The sequence below is a fragment of the Podarcis muralis genome, chromosome 3 (assembly GCF_964188315.1).
Source record: "Podarcis muralis chromosome 3, rPodMur119.hap1.1, whole genome shotgun sequence".
Classification (NCBI taxonomy): domain Eukaryota; kingdom Metazoa; phylum Chordata; class Lepidosauria; order Squamata; family Lacertidae; genus Podarcis; species Podarcis muralis.
Genome location: NC_135657.1, coordinates 71,926,257 through 71,951,788, shown reverse-complemented (window position 1 = coordinate 71,951,788; position 25,532 = coordinate 71,926,257). Strand labels below are relative to the sequence as shown.

General features: G+C 40.9%; 1 protein-coding gene across 1 annotated transcript in view; it reads right to left on the bottom strand.

The window, feature by feature from the left end:
• Window positions 1–24,227, bottom strand: part of PDSS2 (decaprenyl diphosphate synthase subunit 2) — a 70,498-nt gene extending 46,271 nt beyond the window's left edge. The window contains exons 1-2 of the mRNA XM_077926133.1: window positions 23,521–24,227; window positions 8,417–8,551 (exon numbers count right to left, since the gene is read on the bottom strand). Coding sequence (XP_077782259.1) covers window positions 8,417–8,551; window positions 23,521–23,798 — 413 coding nt within the window. The 5' untranslated portion in view covers window positions 23,799–24,227. The remainder of the gene's footprint in view (window positions 1–8,416; window positions 8,552–23,520) is intronic.
• Window positions 24,228–25,532: the final 1,305 nt, after the last annotated feature.

Sequence of the window (25,532 nt, the reverse complement as noted above, 5' to 3'; positions counted from 1 at the left end):
AGTGGCACTGTGAACAGGACAGTCCTCAGTCTCAATTGGCCCAACCCCACAGATCATATGGTCATTGCATTTATGCTCCTCATCATGCAGGCATGGTGGAAGCCTGCATAACATCACTTCTTCCATACAGGGGTCCCATCAACCTGCTGGGACTGGGACATCTTAAATTAAGAACTTTCTGCCTTAGAATCACCACTGCAATTGATATCATTTCAAATATACAGTGATAGTTTAAACAACTGACCTTACTTAACAGTTGCCACTGAAATGTGAAAACATGTTTTCAAAATCCAATATAAATTCTAAAAGGAAGATAATTAAATACAAGGTTTTGGGCTGGATTCAGAGAAAAGCATATGGTAAAGGGAGGGGGGTGTTGGCAGAAGCTGACTGTCCTTTCCCCCAGCAGCTTCCTGGAAGTCTCTCCTGCACAACCTGAATGAGGCTGGTTGTGACAATGGAGGGTAGAGGCATCGCTGAAAAATCAGGCAAAAGGACCATCTGCAATCAGCAGCTCCATACGTAAAAGATGCCTCCATCTTCCTTTCAGGTACCCCACCTACCTGGCCAAGATTTACCAGGATCGACCCTGCTCTGGCCGAGTCAAGGTCTGGAACTGTGGCATGGTGCATTTGTGCAATGCCAGTTTCAGGACTGATCTTTTCCATCAGGAACCTGCACAAGAGCTGGATCTGTAATCAAACAAGAGCCCTGGAGATTGGAAGTAGAGCTGTTCAAAAGATGTACTAGGAGCTGTTGGACCAGCAGATATCAGGCAGAGTCTACTGTTGCATAACTATGCCAATACAATGACATTTAATGTTTCTGAAATTAGAGAAGACCTATAAAGTTGGAAATAGTTATTGCTAGTACTGTGCCAGATAACCGTGAAGACAGAAAGACAATTGGATGTGTTCAGGAATACTTTTACTATATTCCTAGTGACTACTAGAAATAATTTTTGGAGGCCAAGTTCAGACACATTAACAGACCTTTGCATATAGCCATTATCACTAGTAATCCACTTCTTTGGCCACCTCATGAGAAGAGAAGACTCCCTGGAAAAGACCCTGATGTTGCGAAAGATTGAGGGCACAAGGAGAAGGGGACGACAGAGGACGAGATGGTTGGACAGTGTTCTCGAAGCTACCAACATGAGTTTGACCAAACTGCGGGAGGCAGTGGAAGACAGGAGTGCCTGGCGGGCTATGGTCCAAGGGGTCACGAAGAGTCGGACACGACTAAACAACTAAACAACAACAATCCACTTCTCTGTCAATAATTTGGAGTTGGGTATGTGTAGCTTGGAATGTTTAATCTGGAAAAGAAGAAACAGAGAGGAGATATGATAGCCATTTTCAAATATCTAAAGGACTGTCACATGGAAGATGGAGCAAGCTTGCTCTCCGGCTCTGGAGTGTAAGTCTCGAACCAATGAATTCAAGTTACAAGAAAGGAGATTCCAACAAAACATCAGGAAGAAGTTTCTGACAATAAGAGCTGATCAACAGTGGAATGGACTCCCTCAGAAGTGGACTCTCCTTCATTGGAGGTTTATAAGCAGCGGTTGGATGGCCATCTGACATGGATGCTTTAGCTGACATTCCTGCATTGCAGGAAGTTGAACTAAAACTCTACAATTCTATGATTCTATGTGCCAAAAAAAGAGCAAAGTCCTCCTATACATGGTGGACATCTTATAGAGCTCTGAATCTGGGAACAAATAAAGGCAGTATTGTCCTTTATTATTGTTAATGTACCAAGACTTTTGTTTGTCTTTTAACTGTTATACCAGATTTAGTCCTCAGAACAAAACAGTCACTCTTGTCACTAATTTCTAGACTGGTTTATGCTAATCACTGGACATGTAAGGAGATACCTTTGAAAAAAGAAAGGATGGGAAATTGTGGGATATTATATTATTTAAATTGATGCCATGCCACAAATCTTCAACTGCATTAAAACTTGCAAAATATCAAGCCCAGTAGTAATTTTTATAAAGAACATTTACTACTGAGCTATTAATAATGTGATTAGTTAAACCCCTTACACAGGGTAATAGTCTGCCTAAGGCAAATATATTTTATCTTACAGAAAGGTGGCTTTAAATAGGCACCGCTGTTGCAGGAAGGTAAACGGCATTTCCGTGTACTCTGGCACTTGTCAAGGTGTCCCATTGTGCCAGAAGCACATAACCCAGAAAGCTGTCTGTGGACACCGGCTCCCTCGGCCTGAAGCAAGATGAACGCCACACCCCATAGTCAGGTTTGACTGGACTTAACTGTCCAGGGGTCCTTTACTTTTACCTTTATATTTAACTTTCTGTATGTTCTGATAATTTTATCAAATAAAAAATATTTTAAAATGGAGAAGATAAGGACCATTACAAAAATGACAATAGTTTTGCACATAATAGGTAGATTAAACTGCATGCTATTTTCTGAATTTTAGGTTCGTGCCTTCAAAACTCTAGTTAAAAGTTTATTTGCAATGACTATGCAAGACAAACTGAAGCAAGGTAAACAGATTCCCATTAATATGCATTGCCAATTATGTAGAGACACCACCAAACCTGTGAACAGATGCTCATCTGTCCAAGTGTTTCCCTGAAATATTTCCACATAGCTTTAAAAATATATAGCCATACCAGTGTAGCTGGAAAGTGACAATACTGATGGATTCAGTCCTATGATGCATGAACAAGAACACATTTTCAAATATAGTTAAGTGGCACTTGTTTCAAAATATTTGTTTCATTTCTCAGATCAAGATGAAACAGCTGAAAATCATTCGGTATTCCAAGTGTCAAACAAACACTGAAACAAAAATTTGCCTCATCCAAGTAAAGAAAGCTTTTATTATTGCAGAAATTTGGCCAATCTTACTGCTTACATTCAAAGCTATGTAAAATAGTTGTATGATGGAAGCACTGATTTGTGGGTATTAATGGCTTTAGTACTAGTAAGTCCTTTTCAAGTGTTAGACCTGGGATACCAGCGTATGGATTCCTGCTCAAGTCATGAAGCTCACTGGGTAACTGTGGGCCAGTCACTGTCTATCAGCCTAACCTACCTCACAGGGTTGTTTGTTGTGATGATAAGCTGGGGAGGGGAAAACCATGTACACCACCTTCAGCTACTTGAGTGAAAAGGTGGAACATAAACTGTGATAAATAAACATGTATATATGCATATGGAAGTGAGAGCTGGACCATAAAGAAGGCTGATCGCCGAAGAATTGATGCTTTTGAATTATGGTGCTGGAGGAGACTCTTGAGAGTCCCATGGACTGCAAGAAGATCAAACGCATCCATTCTTAAGGAAATCAGACCTGAGTGCTCCCTGGAAGGACAGATCGTGAAGTTGAGGCTCCAGTACTTTGGTCACCTCATGAGAAGAGAAGACTCCCTGGAAAAGACCCTGATGTTGGGAAAGATTGAGGGCACAAGGAGAAGGGGACGACAGAGGATGAGATGGTTGGATAGTGTTCTCGAAGCTACAAACATGAGCCTGACCAAACTGCGGGAGGCGGTGGAAGACAGGAGTGCCTGGCGTGCTCTGGTCCATGGGGTCACGAAGAGTCGGACACGACTAAACGATTAAACAACAACAACAATATATGCATGTGCATACATCTGTACACAAGGGATGACGGATAAAAACTTTACTATCTTATGATTTCTGAATGGGTTCCACAACCTTACGTTGGTCACTTCCATATCACATACACTGTTGGATAAAGACAGTGCTTCATAAGGTAGGTGAGCAGATAGGCTTTCAAGAAATGAGAAGTTTTATCAAAAGGGCATAGCCTTTTTCAAAATCAAAAAAGCAACATTTTTTTTTAAAAAAAATTACACTTCAAGGGTAGCTATTATTGGTTCTTTCCAGTTCTAAACATTAATATAAGGTCCATTGAGTGAGAGTAAAATTAAAGCTTGAATTACCAAAGAAAATTATTTATCAGTAAACAAGGATGGATATGACATGCTGTTAATGCTCTGAGAACAAGCATTAATTAATAAGAAAGGCAACAAAGTGTGGGGGAACCCTATGTTTTTAATTAATAGGGTGTGGAGTCCCCAATTTCCCTCCCGCACCACTTTGACCCCTCTAACATTTAAACTTGCTTTAAAGAGATTTATTCCATCCTCTCCCCCAGCCACAATTTTCACCTCATCATGGTGCTTGTTTCCTCTGCTTTTGGCAAAATATACCAATGAAGCAGATGGGCCTTGCTATGTACATGTGATGATGCTAAACAGTTAAAGGAGATGGCAAGCTGCCTCTGAGCCCTTGCCCCTATCACCAGGTGTGCTGCTATAATCAGCAGCAGGGAAGGGATAAAAATCCCTTCTGAGGCTTGCAACTGCTGCCGCCTCTGGGACAGGATCAGATTAATCAGATGCATTTTGGAAAGTTGGCGTCAGCTCATTTCTATTATTAAGGCAATTCCCTTCCACTGTTTTTTTAATAGTTTGTTCTCATTTTAACATTTGCAAAATGCTTTCTTGATGCATGGAAACCTGTATCAGTTGCTGATCTTCAGTTAGGGAGGAAGGGGGGTGTAATGGTTCTAGGGGTTGCTCGTGCGTAAGCAGGTGCCTATCTCCCCGGCCGGGTGCAAACACCTGGCTGGGTTGCCAAAGTGAACCTTTTCTGTCCGGACAGCCACTCACCCATGGCTGACTCAATCGCTGGCAGCATCCGTCAGTGGGCGTTTCTTAAACTTCTTCCAGCAAAGAAGCTCTTTGACGCCTAGTCTCCTCCTACTCTCTCTGCGCGAAAGCCTTCTGCACAAGGAGGGCGTGGGCAACGGAGGAGCCCTACTCTCCCCGCTAGTCCCAGGCAAGGAGTCATGGGACCGCCTCGCCGCTTCCCCCATCCTCCAATGGTGCTACGCTGATTCTCTTCCCCAGAAGATGGGCTGTTTCTCCCGATCTCTGGACGCTCTCTGGAATCCCTCTGGCTTTTGCTCTCTCCCTCCGGCACTGATGGCAGTTCCCTGACAGGGGGTTACATTTTACTTAATTTATGCCTGTTCTACTGGGAAGCATAATTAAATTTTCTGAATATCTTTCAACAGAAATGCATCAAAAAGCCATGTATTGAAGTCAGAGCCATATGTTGGTATGGCAGATTTGTTAAGAAACTGGGAATTCTTCAGTAGGGCTTTTACATCAACATGCTAGCATATAGTGTATAATACTGTATAGACAATGTACCACGTGTGCAGTTGGCATGCCCTTCCTCCATGCATCTGAAACAGGCACCTAAATATATTAGACATGAGTAAAATCTTTATATGCACACAAAATCTTAGAAAACTGCCCTTCTGCCAGGGAAGGGAGCTTTCAGGTGCCTGCACCCACCACCAAACCACTCTACAATGGGTTCATGTCAGTAACAGCAGTGACCATTGAGTCCTTCAGCACAATAGCTCCATGCTGCTGTCAGGCAAAATTGTTCATCACTACCATGCAGCAGGTACAGCTTAAGTTCCCTTGCAGCCTACTAAAGGTAGTGACAGTGAACCAGAGAGCCAGCACAAGTAAGGATTCTGCATTATCACTACTGACAGGTTGCTACATCTTCAAATCATACAGGATTCAGCATAAAAAAATGTAGATGATGCATTAAATGCATAAATAATAGCCACATAGGACCCTGATCAGGACTGGGGCTATGGTTCATTCCCATCACCCAAATTCCAATCCAAATCTTTATTACCACCACCCAACTTCATTCCTGACAACAGCTGCCCACACATCCAAAACTGCTTCTTGCTGCACAAAAAAACTGCTGTTGATGCAATCACACCTTGTCTAATTTTCTTATATCTGGGCACAGCACAAAAGCTTTTCCAGCCATCTTCTAAATAAAGACATTCTGTAAGGATCATCACCACACTGCAATTTAAATGCAGCGACTCTTAACAATGACCTCTACATGACCAATCATCTAGAACTGTCATATTTGAATCAGTTTTCCATGGTCATTATTTTGGTAATTCTCAGTGATCAAGAGTGATTTGATGAAGGTTTCTTGGTTTGGAAAACTGGTCAACATCATATTTCCTATGAATGGTTAAAGATCCACATGTGACTTCTTTTCAACTTCCTAAAACAGGAAATCTTTGTGAGCAGATACTGATTACCTGCCTTTCTTTAAAACACCCTGGAAAAGTAATAGTCAATGAAGATAATCAGCTAACTCAGTAGGTCAGCTGTATTACTATGTTTGGAAAATAGGTAGTAATCTTACAAGGATGCAGCATATTTCTTCATCTTATGGATCAGGCAAGAACTGCTCCTTGTTGTTGTTGTTTAGTCGTTTAGTTGTGTCCGACTCTTCGTGACCCCATGGACCAGAGCACACCAGGCACTCCTGTCTTCCACTGCCTCCCGCAGTTTGGTCAAACTCATGCTGGTAGCTTCAAGAACACCATCCAACCATCTCATCCTCTGTCGTCCCCTTCTCCTTGTGCCCTCAATCTTTCGCAACATCAGGGTCTTTTCCAGGGAGTCTTCTCTTCTCATGAGGTGGCCAAAGTATCGGAGTCTCAACTTCAGGATCTGTCCTTCCAGTGAGCACTCAGGGCTGACTTCCTTAAGAATGGATGCATTTGATCTTCTTGCAGTCCATGGGACTCTCAAGAGTCTCCTCCAGCACCATAATTCAAAAGCATCAATTCTTCGGCGATCAGCCTTCTTTATGGTCCAGCTCTCACTTCCATACATCACTGCTGGGGAAACCATAGCTTTAACTATACGGACCTTTGTTGGCAAGGTGATGTCTCTGCTTTTTAAGATGCTGTCTAGGTTTGTCATTGCTTTTCTCCCAAGAAGCAGGGGTCTTTTAATTTTGTGGCTGCTGTCACCATCTGCAGTGATCATGGAGCCCAAGAAAGTAAAATCTCTCACTGCCTCCATTTCTTCCCCTTCTATTTGCCAGGAGGTGATGGGACCAGGAACTGCTCCTTACATATTACCACTGCCAAAGCACTCATCATTATAAGAAGACAAAGACATCTACACAGGCTTCCCCCCACCCCCAGATATTTGGACCATGGTTTGCAGAGGCCAAGTCATTCATTCTACCTATATAAAAAAGGTAAAGGTACCCCTGCCCGTACGGGCCAGTCATGTCCGACTCTAGGGTTGTGCGCCCATCTCACTTAAGAGGCCGGGGGCCAGCACTGTCCAGAGACACTTCCGGGTCACGTGGCCAGCGTGACGAAGCTGCTCTGGCGAGCCAGCACCAGCGCAGCACACGCAAACGCCGTTTACCATACACCTCATTAATTTCTCCCATATCCTGAATCAACATTTTGCTGCAATGGAAGCCAATGATTTCTATCAGAAACAGTAAAAGAGCCATCACTACTGGATATAAGTTATGAGCCAATCTATTAGTTATGCTTTTTGGTTATGTAAAAGACCTAGTCACATTAGAAAGCAGGAAAATAGTTGTACACCTACTAACAGCTGCCCATTCAACAATTAGTTACAATTCAGGTTGTTGGGGGGGGGGGGGTCGTTAATGCACCAGTATTGGAGGATTGGATACCAAGGTATGGGAGGCGATCCAAATGAAGGAAGGCAATTTAACAATTTTATTTATTATTTATTTATTTCATAAAATTTACACACCACTTGATTGTAAAACAACAACAACAACCCTCAAAGCGGTTTAATAATAATTTCATTGAAAAATAGACCCTTTTTACTGTGTATCAGTACAATAAGAAGTAATATAAGGTCAAACACAGACTGGAAAGTGATACGTGCGGTATTTGTGCCTGGATGGAAAAGATGAGTGCTTTTGCTACTATAAAACTATCTATGTGGGGAAAAAATCCTGCTGCTGTGCATTCACTTAGAACACTATTTTTCAGTGCAGCATCCTATCTGGGAAATGCCTATATAAGGATCTCATAGAGTTGTTGCAAACAGGGATAAAAGTAAGGACTGTAGAGATCATCATATACAAAAAGCACTATACAACTTTTCTTTTTAATGAAGCACAGGTGGAAACAGGAAGGGAAACTGTCTTTCTGAATATTATTCTCATATATCTCAATAGTACAGTGGTACCTTGGGTTAAGAACTTAATTTGTTCTGGAGGTCCGTTCTTAACCTGAAACTGTTCTTAACCTGAGGTACCACTTTAGCTAATGGGGCCTCCCGCTGCCGCAACACGATTTCTGTTCTCATCCTGAAGCAAAGTTCTTAACGCAAGGTACTACTTCTGGGTTAGCGGAGTCTGTAACCTGAAGCATCTGTAACCTGAAGCGTCTGTAACCCGAGGTGCTGCTGTATTTGCATATTTTGAAAAAAAACAACCACACACATATTGGCATAATCTGAAAAGAAAATAGATGTGACTCTGCATATTTTGCATTAGAAAATTCTTACCTAGGATGTATCCCACTGATCATATCATTTTGGAGGGAGCTCTCTGCTGTTATGCTGGGCCCAGCTGCCTTGGATATAAGTAAAACAACCAAGCCTCTCATCTGCAGGTTGTTCCTGCTATCTAACACAAAACCTCTGCAAAAAAGAAAAAGAAAAGAAAAAAGTTAAGTCAGATCAGAATTTTGAACACTCAAATAATTTTTCCTAAGACCAGTTTAGATGACTGCCTAAATAGTGGGTTAGATGACTGAGGATGAGCCATAGCTTGTGTCCTGCCCTTCTCCTCCTCTATGTGTGAGAGGAGAGAATGAACTTCTGCTTTCACTTTAGAATCTATAGTTCTCTACTGCTTCTTTAGAAAGCTCCACATTACGTACAGTGTTAGATTACGTACAGTGTTAGATTGAAAAGCTAGGAGCAAAATGGCTTCTGGGACCTGGGTTGTGGGCACCAAAACAGAATATCTAGTCTTCATGGAGGGGCCTCCTGCTGCCGCCGCGCCGCCGGAGCACGATTTCTGTTCTCATCCTGAAGCAAAGTTCTTAACCCGAGGTACTATTTCTGGGTTAGCGGAGTCTGTAACCTGAAGCGTATGTAACCCGAGGTACCACTGTATGCAAGTCCAAGGCTCACTGCAGCTTGCTCCTGATCTCTCAAAATTACAGCTTCTATGAGATTCTCAACACTAAGGGCTCATCCACACTCTCGCTCATCCTGCTGCTTTCCCCCAGGAAAACCTGCTTTTTACTGCTGAATCGGAACAAACATCACTTGCTGTTTACAGGGCTTGAGATTTGCTCTAATTCAGCAGTAAAGAGCAGGTTTTCCTGGGGAAAGAGTGGGACAAATGGAAAACCACTCAGGCCCATGTTTTCTATGCATGGGACAAGCGAAGTGTGGACCAGCCCTAAGGCTAGCTTTCTCTATCTTAGTGGCTAAAGATGTTTTGGGCTACAACTACCATCAGCATCAGCCACCATATTGTATGATCAGGAATGAGGGGAGATATGGCATATTAGCAGTATTACAGTATTAGCAGAGGGATACTGTTTATAGCAGTATAAACAGTATTAGCACAGGGATGCCAATATATATAGCATATAGAGATGGCTAACTGAAAAAGCAATCAATATGCAATGGCATAAAGTATTTTCTGGATAGGTATGGTGATTATGCAAGTTATATGACTAATTTCAAACGAAGTTTCAAACTAAAGTTATAATGTTAGAAGACAAGTTCAGTTTCCACAACCAACCTCGCTTCGGTTGAATGAAAATATAAATGAAGTCTATTACCATATGATAAAGAATAGATAAAAATAGAATATGGAGGAAGAAACATGTGATTAACCCGGGAAGTACTCCAGTCTAAAAACAGCTGCTAATTAGTAGCAACCCTAGACAGAGAGAAATGTCAGTGGACAGAGTACAGAGCAAGAATTGATAGACAAAAGTACCAGTAGTTGACAAGCAGTACGGCACCTGCTCATATTATCTGTCTCACCTAACATTCCATACGTTTATTTACAGTTGCTTTGTCCAAGTTATCAGCTAAGAAAAAGCTGAAGTTCTTTTCCAACAAAAGTAGTAAACAGAATTACATTAGCAACACATACTCTATCTTCGCTACAGTAAATTGCATAAGACTTGAAACAAATAAAGCCTAAGGTGGCCATCCTTTAGTTACTAGAAGCTACTGCAGTCACTTGACATGGCTCCAGGGGTCACATTCGCATTCCACCGGAATTCAGTTCCCTAGAGATATTCAACCCAAGTTACAGGTACATAAAAGTCTTCCAGATGGTGCAATTATTCTTGATGGGTATGTGGCAGAAGACAGGTGCCCCTAGGGGGGAAAGGGGAACTGGATGCAACCCAAGTAAAATTGGGCCTGCATGCACACACACATTTGTATCAAATTCTTTCTTAAAAGATTGGGGGAAACACAAGCAGAAGTGTAAATATAAATACAAAACTACCAAGATTAAGGTGCTGCCTGTTATAGTTTGTGCAGCTCGGTATTATTAAACACTGTGCCCTCAAGGTAAATAAAATTAGACGGGTACAACTACCCACAGCAAATACAGATCTACAGAAAAATGAAAAGACTGAGGGTTGCAGGGGGGAATGAAACAATTATTCTCCATGTTATCCATGTGACAAAACCTAGATTTAAATGCCTGACAGATTCACAGATTTAAATAGAGCTCTTCTTTAAAAATTCATGTTGATGTGGGGTGGGGGGGGGGGGAGTCTAGCTCTGAAACAAGTATACTATTATGGTGTGCAGATATAAGACTCGCACCACCCACACAAGAAGTAACACTGGCTAATAGTTTATGTGCTGAAAGAATTACACCTCCTACTAACGTCCATCTGTTTAAAAGAATAAATCATGCAAACATGAGTATCCCCATTAAGCTTTGCACACTTCAACTTCTAATGCTCAGGCATTTCAACTTTTCAGTCACAGATAAATCTGTAATTTCAGTGGTTTAGCAGTTATATTATTTTGAGTATTTTTCCCAGAAGAGAAAAACTTTCATTGGGCATAATGAGCATTTAGAACTTGCAGGCTGAGAGTTGTACTGTACTAATAAAGGCTGCTTCTCTCTCTCTCTCTCTCTCTCTCTCTCTCTCTCTCTCTCTCACACACACACACACACACACCAGACAAAGAAAAGTTCAGAAGATACTGTATAGTAGAAAAATGTATTCCATTGTATTTCCAAAGGAGTCAGAAAAGTAGACAATGGTTTCTGCCAAAAACAAGGTAGAAAAATTCAATAATCTGAAACATGATGAGCAAATAAAATCTAAAATGCATGAATACATGAAAGCATTAATGTTCCAGTTGATATGTCAGCACAGTGTTTATCATCCTGATCATCCAACAGTAGCACTATGCATGCCTAATTTTATTATTTACCTGTTTTATTGAAATGTTTATTGATTACCTTTCAGTCATAAGATCTTTAAGGTGGTCACTAATCAGATACTAAAATGAAATTAAGAAAAGAGCAATAAAACCTTCAAAGACAATTTGCGCAAGTTATATAGGCTCCCTGCTTTCCTCCTTAAAGGTTAAAAAATTAACCTGAAGACAAGAGAGTTGTTTAGCATGTACTGCCTAAACCCCTACCCTGATTTGTATCAGAACTTTAAGATTAGCGAGAGGTAAATGACAAAAATAAAAAGAACTGCCAACATTTAGAGAACTCACAGGCGTGAATACCAATATCCTGTGCAGGTTCAGTTATGAAGCAGATATTCTGTCCAATTTATGCCTGTCACAAATACTAGAATCAGCAACTGAATAATTGTAAATATTCTTTTAAATGTGTATTTTGATCACTTTTAAAATACATTTACTTATGAGCCTGACTCCATAAATTATTAGCACTGATAAAGCCTCTAAACTTGTCTAAATGCTGCACATGCATTAAAAAGACAGTTCCTATTTGTAGGCTCACACAAATGAAGGATACAACACAAAAGGAAAAAGAAGTCTGGAGAGAAGGGGGAAAGCAGGCCTTGGAGCAGCTGCTCATTCACTGGCCAATGCAAGAGACCAGAGAAAAGGAGTGCAGCTTCCCAGTGTCCCTTTGTCTTATAGCCAGTAGCAGAAGCCAGAGTGTATCCCACTTCAGCTCTACAACCGCAGGACAACTGACAATATGAAACAGTACTGCCTAGTCATCGAACATCAACATTTTGTACTATGAAAATCTAGGCTAAAGTGGCCCCGTCACTCAGCTATGATGATTTCCTAAACAGATGCCTGAAACAAGATTTTTGCTTTAGCAGTTTTCAAACTATTGTACTCTATGACCTGTAATTTAACATCCTCAGTGGACCAATTATAGCAACTGCATTTCAGTGAATATTCTCTCTCATACATTGGCTACAAATGTGCATTAAAATATATTTGGGTTGCACTGACAACTAAATGGAGCTGCTTATGGAATTTGGTTAGGATTTGGAATTCTCTCTTATAGTAGCCCAGTTCTTCATTTAGATGATCTCAGATACAGGAGTTAAAGGTAAAGGTAAAGGTACCCCTGCCCGTATGGGCCAGTCTTGACAGACTCTAGGGTTGTGCGCTCATCTCACTCTATAGGCCGGGAGCCAGCACTGTCCGAAGACACTTCCGGGTCACGTGGCCAGCGTGACAAGCTGCATCTGGCAAGCCAGCGCAGCACACGGAACGCCGTTTACCTTCCCGCTGGTAAGCGGTCCCTATTTATCTACTTGCACCCAGAGGTGCTTTCGAACTGCTAGGTTGGCAGGCGCTGGGACCGAACGACAGGAGCGCACCCCACCGCGGGGATTCGAACCGCCGACCATGCAACCGGCAAGTCCTAGGCGCTGAGGTTTTACCCACAGCGCCACCCACGTCCCTTACAGGAGTTGCTATTCTGTTCCAAATGAGTCCTTCTGTAAGGTTCCACAAGGTTCTGTCTTGCCGTAAAAAAATTTCTGTGCATATGAAGAAGTCAGCCACAGATTGGGAGTGCAGAGTCCTCAAATATGCAGAGGATCTTTCCTCTGACCTTGAAGTAGCAATGGGAGTTTTGAATCAGCACCCAAGAATTACCGTAGACAAAACTAGGATGAATCATAACAAGATAGAAGCAATGACTATCAGAGGCACTTCCAATTATCAAGTGGTGTCAATTCTGGACAGTGTTTTTATTAGCTGATATTTTCTTTGGAAAGCTGAAATGTTCATGGCATCAAAAGGAAGACTTGGGAAATCTGCTGAACTAGAGCCAATTCGGCAAGCTACAATGTCCTGTGCAAAACTCCAAATAAATGCTATGATACAGATATCCATACAGACATGTCAAGGAGCCATGATAGGCTACAGATACATTGCATCTGATTATGCATTCTTGGGATAATTCCTGTGTCTGCCAAAACACCTGGATAAAAACTAGAGAACAGTAGAATTTAAACAAACCTGAAGGTAATCTAATACGGTTTCTGAAATTTATGCATGATTGTCAACACTTTTACAATGTTATATTTTGCTCAACAAATTCATATTATAATATCCACAAGCAGGAGTAAGATTAAGCAAGTTGTGTCTCCCAAAGGTGCCTGAAAGCAATGAATAAAGTACGTAAGTCCAGAAGCAGCTCATATAAATAGCAGTTTCAGTTTCTAAAACCTACATGGTAGCATTTTCACTCCATTGCAAAACCTCACAGTCCAACTAAATATGTTGCTATGTACAGATGTAGATGTCAGTCAAAACATCTCTATGTCAAAAATATCAATAAATCTTCTGAAATGAGAATGACAACGTATGCCTCTGTGACAAAATACAAATATTGAACACACTGTACAGTTAATTGGTGGAAAAGTAACTGGAACATTTCTGATATATTTCCCATGTGTGTGTATTCATTCCTGAGAGAACTCAATATTTTAAAAGGTGGAGAATTTAAGCAACTTGTGGTTTGGGAAATGTTAGTTTCCACAGCAACCAGCATGATTTTCTTTATATAGCATTATAAACAGATGGCAAAAGAGTGGTCTTGTTTGCTTCTTTGCCAAGCATGTCAATAAGAACTGCTGTACTATAGTATTGTATATTTGAATTCTTAAATAATCCAGGTATACAAGTAACAGAATCTACTACTGTAGGCAAATACAATTAAATCTTTACTTTTCACAGATACAGTTCTAAAAAACTCAAAAAAAACCCAGCATCCCTGCTCAATGTTCTTTGGCTAAGCTTTCTAAAAACATTTTCTCACCATTTGGAACATAAATAAACTCTCAACTATAAAATCTTGAAAGTGAATGCTAAAATTACAAATGTAACATTTGCTTCCTATATCTTTTTGTTTCTTAACTGTCCTTAGTTAAATGGCTTCTGAAATTCAAGTTCTCACAATACATCAGTAGAAAGTAAGGAAAGAGTTGTGTGATGAGCTTAAAAAAACAAAAACAAATTAAAGATGCATTTAAAGTATATATGTTTCAAAATTAACATGGTGATACTTGCTGCATTCAATGTAATTCCAAGCCATGGTTTGGTGTTGACATGAATGAGCAGCAATGACCCTCAAGCTTGTAGATTCAGGTAGCCGTGTTGGTCTGACGCAGTCGAAATATATATAAAAAAATAAAAAAATTGTCCAGTAGAACCTTATAGACCAACTAAGTTTGTTCTTAGTATAAGCTTTTATGTGCATGCACACTTCATCAGATACCAGATGGTATCTGAAGAAGTGTGCATGCGCACAAAAGCTTATACCAAGAACAAACTTAGTTGGCCTCAAGCTTGTGATTGTTTCATCTCCCACTGATCTCTCATTATACTGCTTTTTTCCTAACAAACATCTAGTTTAACAAACCATAGTTTGCCATTACATATATACCTGCAAACTATTGTTTATTCAACCAGTTTTTCTGTATATTTGCATTTGAAACCAGACCCAAACCATAATTTTCCTCATCCACATGCAATGGCAATTATATTTATCAAAGAACTGCAAGTCCTTTAGAAAAGCAAAGCATGCAAAGAGAAGAGGAAGAGCATGCAAGTCTGATGCTCGCAGCTGCATGTTCATATAACATCAACCGAGCCTGCATCTGAAACCAGCAATTGCTACTAGGAGTATTTCAAAAACTTTATCTATATCTGGTATTTTAGAAACTTTGGCATATAGGCAGTCTGCCTTCCATCTTTTGCTGCTATCTGAAAGCTAAGCGTAATATTGAATATCAGTCATGGAGTAGACCCGCTACAGTCAATGGACTTAAGTCTCAGCAGGGATGCTCTGTCATCCATAGTATTTTTTAATACTTATCGTGGTTCAAGCCTAGACTTCTTTTATACCCATGTTTTCATCTAACTTGCAATGGTTATATATTGACCCACTAGTAGAAGCATAAGGCATAATCATAAGAACCATTCAAGCTTTTCTGGGGTCTGCATTTTTTTAAATATAACAGGCCCAATGTTGTCTCTTTCTCCTCTGTATTCTTGAAATCTCATCCTGATCTTCTTCATCTGTTACCAGGACAACAAGCACTCTGACACTCCGATCTTGATAGTTGTAGCTTTGCTCCACTGTCTGTTTCACATGCATTAAAATAGTTTCTAATGGTTTACTTTCCTCTATGCCTACATATACACTCCAGATTTCCTTCAAGTAAAAATAAGTGGCAAAGATTTCAGGGGTGAGGGCATACATTTTAGGGAAGCAAAAACTCCAATTTTAAAAAGGAAAATATGTTTAAAATCAGCAATGACTGACAACTAGTATAACCAGAGACCCAGACTTAATGAACAAGAGGTGAATCCACACTAGCACACTGATGCTGTTTTCAAGATTACTTAGAGAAAACTATTTTTGGTAATTAAAAGTTTTCACTAAGTGTTAACTGGGAAGATGGGAAAATGAAAGAATAAAATTATCGAAATGTTTTGTATTTTGCGCTAGTCATGTGAAATTTGCTTATGCAATTTATGAAAAATTCTCCCATTAATATTATATAATTTCTTGGGGAAGAATGATTCCAGAAAGTGTAAGCATGCAGAACATTACATTTCTAGTGAAATATGATATGCTTTATCAACATTTTTACAATTTAATTTTATTAATTCTAAGAAGAATTTGAGCCAGTCACTTTAAGTCTGCAATCTTAAATTCTGCAGGACTTACTTGTGAGTAGACATATACTACTCAATACCTGGTTTCCACTGAAATCAATGGGATTGAAAAGTATTTCACTTTGCTCAATCATGCCTCTAGTTTTACTGGTAAAAATCACCACTGATAAATTCTGAACCAACGTGCTTGCTTTCAAAGGAAGAAAAGGAAAGAAAGGGGAAATGTGGGAGTCAATAAAGAAGGAACACTAAAAGGATCTGAGGGCAGGTGGCCTATACAATTTATTTTCAAAGCTGCATTAGCACCCTGCAAAGCTGCTTATAAATCATGTGGTTAAACAACATGTGCTGTCCCGATCAATCACTAACATCACTTACCCCATTTGTCATGCTCTAGTCTACGGATATTTCTCTAAATGATGAAATGACTTTAAAATGATAATAATGTTAATAATAATAAACAATGCTGAAAACTTCCATCTTAAAACAGAACTATACACAGCTATTCCGGATACAAAATTTCAGTGTTCTTGCTCCTGACATGTTACTATGTTGATAAATATATCCCTTAATTTACCTTAAAAAAACAAGGGCTTGTCAGTGAGCATGATAGTTACACATTTCTGGAAATATTTAGAGGGGGCAACAATGAATCTATGACTAGGCTTGGCATTTAGCAATATTGGAAAGGCTGACTCAGAGGGTCTGATAGCTCAAGAGACAAATCCAACGAGACCGGTTTTACACTTCCGTTCAATATTCGACAGGACTTCAAGAAAAGTTCCTGCACAAAATTCACTTTTGTGGGATGGGCAATGGACACCGATTCTTGCTCTAATAGATGCATTAACAGGTTGATTCAGCATCTATAAGAGAAGCACTTGACCCAGTGGAAAGACTGCAAAAATATAGAATTGTTATTGTTGGACTGTCTTTTCATTTTACTTTATACAGTACAGGTTATTAGCTCCCCAGCACATAGGAACATTGCTGTACTTTGTGTTTTATGTCATCCTAAATAAAATAAAAAAGGTTTTTAAAAATGAGTTTTTAAGAGACCAGGTCCATTTATAAATTGTTTCCCAAGTAGTTCTGAGAGTGAAGTGAGGAGGAAAAACTAGCATCTTGACCTCTAGAAATCCGCTACTTTCCAGCAGCATTTCATGCAAAGTAGTGGCACTTTCTCCAGCAGTTTATTTTTTTAAAAAAATCAGCTGGCCCTTCAAATTGGTTTCTGCTTCAGCTAGGAAGGAACAAGAACCAGCTCAGATGCAAGACAAGCCACCTTTGTCATTCTGTACTGTTCACTCTTATCAGATAAAAGGGAAGAGGACAGAGACACGTGGCTTGCTAATGCTTTAGGTGCTAGAGGGAAGCATTTGGAAAAATACACAACTGTCCCACCAATTTACAGCACTGGCAGCGAACATCAGTTGCTGTCCAGTCACAACAGATTCAGGGTGGTTAGGGAGCTTTGTAAACTACTGCATTTTCACTCTATAAGATGCACCCGACCATAAGACGCACCTAGTTTTTAGAGGAGGAAAACAAGAAAAAAAGGATTCTGAATCAAATGTTGTTGAAGAGGCTTTGCGCGGCTATCCCTGAAGTACTTAAAAGCTACTTAAATTGCAACATCCAAACCAAGTAGAGTAGGGATAAAGAACCTGTGGCCCTCAAATGTTGTTGGACTACAACGCTTAACCTTCCCTGATCATTGGCCATGTTGGCTGGGACTGATGGGAGCTGGAGCCTGATCCCTGACAGCCACAGATTCACCATCTGTAAAGTAGAAGGAAGTCATAAACTACTTGTTAATGCAAGTTACACAATTTGAGCCACTCTTCGAGTCCTTTGATAGTTTTGCTTCAATATTATGTATTAAATGAAGGTTCTGCTAAAACCTTGTCATTTTTTCTCTGTTGTGCTTACCTCTTGTTCTCTCTGCCTTGAACTTACATGAGTTCTTTTTCTTCTGAAAACCCCCCACAATATTTTAGAAAGCCTCAGTAAGAAGAATTTGGCATTGAATTTTAAAGACTCCCTCCCCTCATTTGAACATGTTCTTTTCCTCCCTCCCTTGGCATTATAGCCATCTTACTTTAGAGCCAAGAAGAATTTTACGAAGGTTTTAATAGAAGGTTTCCTAAAATGTGCCAGTATGTGTCTCCTTTCCAAATCCTTCATAAGTCACTGAACAAACCAAATCTCTGTGTGAACATGAAAAGGTCATTCAAAACACAGAGCTAGCCAAGGACACAAATTTTGAGCAGGCACCACAAAGTAAAACAAATTTAACTGCTAGGAACAGAATATTTCTTCTTTAGAAGTTTATAACCCAGGCCAGGGTTGGAGGAGTGGGGAAGTAAGGGAAAAGTCTGAAATACTGAAAGCCACCTCGGTTACAGAAATCCTGTATCTGCCAGCTGTCATAAGTGATTTGCCTGAAACTTTCCATACAGCATAACAGGCAGCATAATAATAATAATACAACTGCAAAATTTCAAGCAGCTTTGTTAAATTTGGAAAATCTGTGGGGTGAAAGTGGAATACAAGGCTAAATTAGGCTTATTACAGAAGAATTTGCTTCTGCCTTAAAAGCCAAGTAATTTCAGCAATTGGGAATGCCCAAACAAAAGAGTTTCCTGTCTCCAACACTCCAAATTTAAGTCTAGGCTAGCACAGCTATGCATTTGGTGGTCTACTGAAAATGTGGTAATCTTGGGACAGCTGTGAAGTGAAACTGTCTGCCATCAGACTCAGAAGACTAGAGCTGTACAGAGATTACCATATTGTCAGTATAGGGGGGTGGGAAACTTCCACAATTAAGCCCACTGCAAAGTGTGCTTAAGCCCACTGAAATCAATGTCTTAAGCATATCTAATTCTGTGATGGCCATACTCCTTAGCACTTTAGTTTATGGGACACATCCAAGTTTTGAGCAATAATGCTACCTTCAATTTATCTCACTTGAGAAATCTGAAAGTCAATATTACCTATTCCATGGCTGTATTTCAGTTTACACTATTTAAATGACTTAAATAAACTGCAATTACATGAGCTGAAAATAAACACAAAACATATTCTTTTAAATAGCAACATTTCATTTATGTTGTCAGCATAAAATTAAGATAATCTCTTGAAATGTTTTGATGTGGTTTCTAATATATAGCAGCTTTGTTATTCTTTAGTAGTTTTGTATTTAGCTTTTTAAAGCATCAATAACTCATATCGAAGACTTCTAGACTGTTTTCAATGGTGTTTTAAAGCTGTCATATTATAACATACATTTGTCACATATCCTTTCCTTAGGTAGGCTGCAGTCAGCATCATGAGGCTTGTGTCAAAGAAGTATCTATAGGACACATGAAAGTCAAACATACCATCCTTTTCACAGAGCAGAGGTTTCTGCCCCTGCCTGTAACTATACTTACTGTGCTTATATTGAAACAGGTCTTCTCAAACTATCATTAACTTTCTCTTTGAGTATAAGAAAATTAAAGCTACCCTAACAACTTCTTTTTTGGACCATTTTCTTAAACAATGGATTCAAACTCAAATTTAAACCACACTTTTGGCTGTCAGATTTTGTCTTTTAGCCTATAAACAAAGGTAGATACTGTTGTGGGGACACCGCCTGAGTAAAACTAATCACAAATTATGACGGCCTCACCAAGCCAAAGGTGTTTCCTTTTTAAAAAAAGCAAAGCTACAGGGTTCCCCATTTTCAGCAATGCCTCACTGACCAACCTCCTCATGCTTTAAGTTCCCTTTTGCCCATCTTCATGGCCTTGCTGGCTTTGCTATTAGTAAAATGATAGTATGTGACCAAGGCAACTACTCTGGAATATAAACAGTTTTACCTCAAATTGACAGACTATAAACTGTTTTGTCAAAAACATTTTATGCACCTGACAATCTCAAGCCCACTAGAACAGAGTATAAGCTCTTAACAATCTACCCGAGTAAATCTCATGCAGAGGTGTCTTTCATCACCTGTGGATTGCAACCCCATGTCTCCACTTGCTTCAATATAAAAGCAATGCATGCAAACATCGTTCTCTCAAGAGGTACAACAGAGCAATCAGATACTCTGAATTATGGTGGGGTGGGTGGGAGATGCGCAATGCTGCTGTCTGGGAAACGGGGAGAGAGGAGGGAAGCACTTAAGAGAGAAAAAATAAAAAACAGCAGAAAGAAAAATATGTACATGCCTGCCAGAACTTCTGGAAACACTAGAATCCGGGTCATCAGTCACATATGGAGACAGCCAAAGAACTCATGATGGGGCCTTGTGTTACCTCTATCACACACACCACCATGTACAAAAATGGCACCATCACAGCACCCCCAGCCCATCAGCCCAAGTGGCACACAGCAGTAGCCCCAGTATAGCAACTCCCCAGGTATCACTATAAGCAGAGATTCAAATTTTCTAGCACACCAAACAAGAAAATCACATACAACACAGCACTTATATAGCTGCATAGTCCGGATGCCTGTAAAGCAGAGATGGAGCAGTCAAGCAATGAAGACATCACCTTCAAAACACTTTAATGCTTGTTTCAAGTAAATTGATGGGAAGCATCATTAAAGACAAAATTATCAAGTGTATACAAGGTCACGTCTTGCTAAAGAGAAATCAGCTTAACTTCTGCAAAGGTACACCCCGTCTCACTAATCCATTTGAGACTATGAACAAACTTGTGGAAAGGGTCAGCATGTAGACATTGTTTACTTGAAAGTTTTTGATATGGTTCCTTACTGCACACTTCTGAGCAAACACATCAATCACGAGTTAATTGGAAATGGTCTCTTATGGACTTGGAACTGGTTAAAGAGCAAGAAGAAGAGAACTCGAGGCATGCAAATACAGTCGTACCTTGGAAATCTAATTGAATCCGTTCCAGAAGTCCATTGAACTTACAAAACATTTGGAAACCAAAAAGCGGCTTCTGATTGGCTGCAGGAAGCTCCTGCAGCCAATGGGAAGCCATGGAAGCCCCGTCAGATGTTCGGCTTCCAAAAATAGTTCGCAAACCAGAACAGTCACTTCAGTGTTTGCGGCGTTTGGGAGCCAAAATGTTCAAGAACTAAGCTGTTCAAAAACCAAGGTGTAGTGGAGTCCCAAAGGATCTGTTTTGAGACCAATGCTTTTTAACATGTTCATAAAGGATCTAGAATTAGGAGGAGGCAGTGAGGTAGCCAAGTTTGCTGACGACACAAATATATTCTGGGGTGGAGGGATTAAAAACGAAAAAGGACTTCTTTAAAGTGGGGAAATGGTCACTAAAAGATTAATGAAGTTCAGTGTATACAATGTTAAGTGATGTATGCTGGAAGAGGAAAGATTTATCAGTTTTTAAACCAGTATATGGCGTGCATTTTTGCCAGCAGAACAATTCTACCAATGGGATGTTATACTGGCATATCTGTGATGTTCTGCCAGGATTATAAGTCATATTGGTGGGCTATCTGACAATATACTGCCTCTAAATTTGATTATTTTAGCTGAAACACTTCTCATTTGTTCAAACTGGTCTCTCTAGAAAAGTATTAATTATGTCTGGAGATATTCTGAGAACAATACAAAGAAATAGCTTTGAAGAGTTATTAAAGAACAGCAAAAACAAATATATCTACCCTATACTACTTAAATTCCAAGTTTTCTCTCTTAGAAGAGTACTGTAATATTACAATAACTATCAAACTTTTCCACAACTGTTGAAGGATGTTAATAAATCAAACCAATCTCTTCTGAAAAGTATTGTTATCTTGGAAATAGCTATAAAACTACATAACATAATCTTATATGACTTGTCCAAGACCATAATAACCATTGTAATGAAATGAAAACAACAGACCAGAGTATCAAGCAATGTTCCTATAAATAACCAGTTTTTACAGTCAGCACCAGAAACAGCGAAGGGAATTCACTGTGATGATCAGCCAATTAAACAAGCAGGAGGGTCCAAATCCCTAATCTGTTGGGCCAGACAGCATGTGGATGCGGTGGAGATGTCAGCAGGGCAACCCTGTCAATGAGAAGCATCCCAATGTGCCTACCCAAACACTGGTCGGCAGAAGCTACTGCTAGCTGTATCCCTGCTGGAAACTGCCAGTGGGAAATCCAGAAAACAAGGTGTTTCGGGACTGGGACGTGATCCAGGGGATCCTGAGTTTGTCCTGTTACTATCTTGTGATGTCAGTGGGCTTGATCCAAGCATCTTCCCCTGGAAGTCCCTTCAGTCCGAGAGCTGGTGCAGTGAAGGGATATTTTTCCTTGACCCCACCCCCTAACCTTTTACTTGACCAGCATGAGTGGCAGGGCCATGGATGAGGTGATGGTGATGATACTTCAACAAGCCCTATTGCTTCCAGCCTAGGGTTTGGATTGCCCCCATAGCTGTTTTATCAACCACCTCTCAATTGATGAAGTTTAAATAAATCTGCATACGACAAAAATCTCCAAAACAAGTAGCTTCTTAAGAAGTTGAAGGAATAAACAAAAGCCATCAGTCATTGTCTAACAGAATGCCTTTAAATGTTTGTTTCCCATGAAGTATTACAGCAAAGCTTTCCAACTATGTGTTGCGACACGTTAAGTGTGTCAACTGCAGTGTGTAGGTGTGTTGCGTGAACACTCCTTGTGCTCCTTTCAGGGCTAGAAAGGAGTTAGTTTAACCTCTGGTTTGCTGAGTTACTGTGTCACGAAATGATGCATGTCTAAAAAGTGTGTTACCAACATGAAAAGTTTGGAAACCTCTGTATTACAGTAACAAACAATAACCAAGATAGTCTCCTTCACCACCAAGGTCCTTAATTTATAGTCTCTACCAGTTAAAAATGGCCCTCATTATATGATTTCACTTGGTGCTCATTAGCTAAAAAAGAATTTCATATGGAGTTTCTTGAAAAAACTATATCCCCATGAGCCCTCTGCACAAAAACCAGGAACGTTCCTATCTTTAAATGAGTGTTCACATCTTGGCCTAAAACAACTCTCTTCATCAAACTTCATTTTCATGTAGAAAGTCCCCGTTTCGATTCTTGCCAGCTTTGGATTTCTTTTCTTCCTAATAGTTTTTTTATTGATTTGTTCTGAAATATCAATAATATCAACAACAACCAACAATTCAAACTAAATATGTTTGCCATTCAACATAAAGCCGCCTCTGGTTTTGTTGTTTTAAAGAAAGGCTTCAGGCAGCAGGGCTGCGTAATCTAACTAGACAATGCTTACGGACCAATGGTCTGACTCCACGCCAGGCAGCGCCATACGGGTCAATGAAGAGAATCCCGGGGTTTCGCAGCACCGGAAGAAGCGCTGTGATAGGAAACGTGACTGGGCAATTGAAGCCAGTAAGAGTAAGCATGCCTCCCATTTACCTCGCTTGCAGGAGTGGACGGTTGTATACGAGAAAGTGACAGCCAACTCGGTGCCCAATGCTTCAGAGGCCCCGAGGGGAGCTTACCTGGCCGTGTTGAGCAACGGGTGCCTGGTCCCCACCAGTTTGCGCACCTGCATGGCGATGTTGCTCAGCTCGTCGCTCAAGAGGCAGCGGAGGCTCAGGAAGGAGGTCGGGTAGCCCACGATCTTCTCGGCTTCGGAGACCACTTTGCTCCAGTGGGAAGCGGACGAGGGGGAGCCGGAGAAGAGGCACCGCCGCTGCCTCCCCTCCGCTCCCAACTGCGGGAGGCTCCTCCGCAAACAGCCTCGAGCCAAGGGCGGCAGCAACGCGGATCGCAGCATCTCGGCTCCCCTTCGGGACGCCTCTTTCCGAGGAGCCCAAGGCAACCACGCGGGCCCTTCCGCGACGGCCCTGAGCTCTTGCCTCCCGCGAACTCCGGGGCGGGACCCGCCGCAGCTGCTCCCTCCCCTCGGTCCAGGCCGCGCAACACCCGGCTAAGGGCCTGCGCCTCCCTCCCGTCCCATGAGGCGCCTCGCACCGGTTCAAACGCCGCGCGCGCTCCGCATCCCTCTCCCAGGCGCTTCCTTTCTACCTCACGGTAGAAAAGCCAAAACCACTACTTTTCTTTCTTCCGGTTCTGTTTTGGCAAAACCCTCTGAATCCGGTGGCTGGAAAGGAGCTCGGCAACCCCCTCTAAGTAGCTTCCCCGGCAGAGAGCCCACAAGCCGCTTTCATGGAGGCAGCCATCTTAAGTGTCGTAAAAGAAAGGCTGGGAAGATGCGGGCCTCGTTGCTTTTGCGTTGCTTCTTTGCTTTGCGGCATCGGCTGCCGGGAGGGAGGGGGCAGTACCTGGAGGGAGTGGAGGAGCACAGTTGTTAGGGCAACGCGGGAGACGGGAAAGGCGCGGGCGAGCCGCTTCCTTGCTTTTCCAACACGCTTCCAAGTGCAGCGTGAAAAAAATCACGATTCCCAAGCCATAATAATAATAGTAATAATTTATTATTTATTTCCCCCCCCCAATCTGGCTGGGTTTCCCCAGCCACTCTGGGCGGCTTCCAACAGAATATTAAAATACAATAGTCTAGTAGTATACATTAAAAGCTTCTCTAAACAGGGCTGCCTTCAGGGCTGCAGCCAGAGAGACTGCGGAGGTCCAGCGACACCAGAGCTAACCTAACCAAATCACCAGTCACACGACTAGATTCGCAGGAACCACAATCAGATACCCACTCAGGGCCATGAATGTTATACAGGAAAAATGACCCAAAATTCCAACTAGTAAGTAAAAAAAATGTTAGTCATGTGATGGTAGCTACACAATGCAACTTAAAATGTGCCCAGAAACCACATCCGCGTACCTGTTTGAGGCCGTTCTGAGCTTGCCAAACAGATTCACCAGTCACATGAAACAGATGGGATTGATGCAGTCTGGCCACAAACATTTCACATAAAACCTGTTCTGATACTTGATCCAGACCATATACAGTAATTTGGAAAAGTGACCCAGAACACCAACTTCCGAACCAAATTCACCCCTCATGCATGAGTAGATGGGAATCCATGCCATAAGGCACAAAATATCCACAGAATCCACGTTCTGGAGCCCATTCCAGGCAATAAATATAATTAAACAACAGCCCATAACATGAACTCCTGAACAATCCAGATAAATGATTTGCACAACTCACAATGGACAATATGGAAACGGTGCAGCAACAAATCTTTCACAGAAACCATACTCCAATACCAATTTCAGGAAAGGAATAGTATCATAAAAAAATGGCCCAGAACATCAATTTCTAACCTATCCAAACAAACTAAATTCACCAGTCCTATTGAACTTAGTAAGCATGATGGAATATACCACAAAACTCACACAGAAACCACATTACAATCCCCATTCTGTGCAATAATAGATTTTTTTATTTAAAAAAATTACGTGGAACAAAAATGTCTGAGCTATCTGAAGAAGTGTGCATGCACACGAAAGCTCATACCAAGAACTAACTTAGTTGGTCTTTAAGGTGCTACTGGAAGGAATTTTTTTTGTTTTGAGCTATCCAAATGATCGAAAG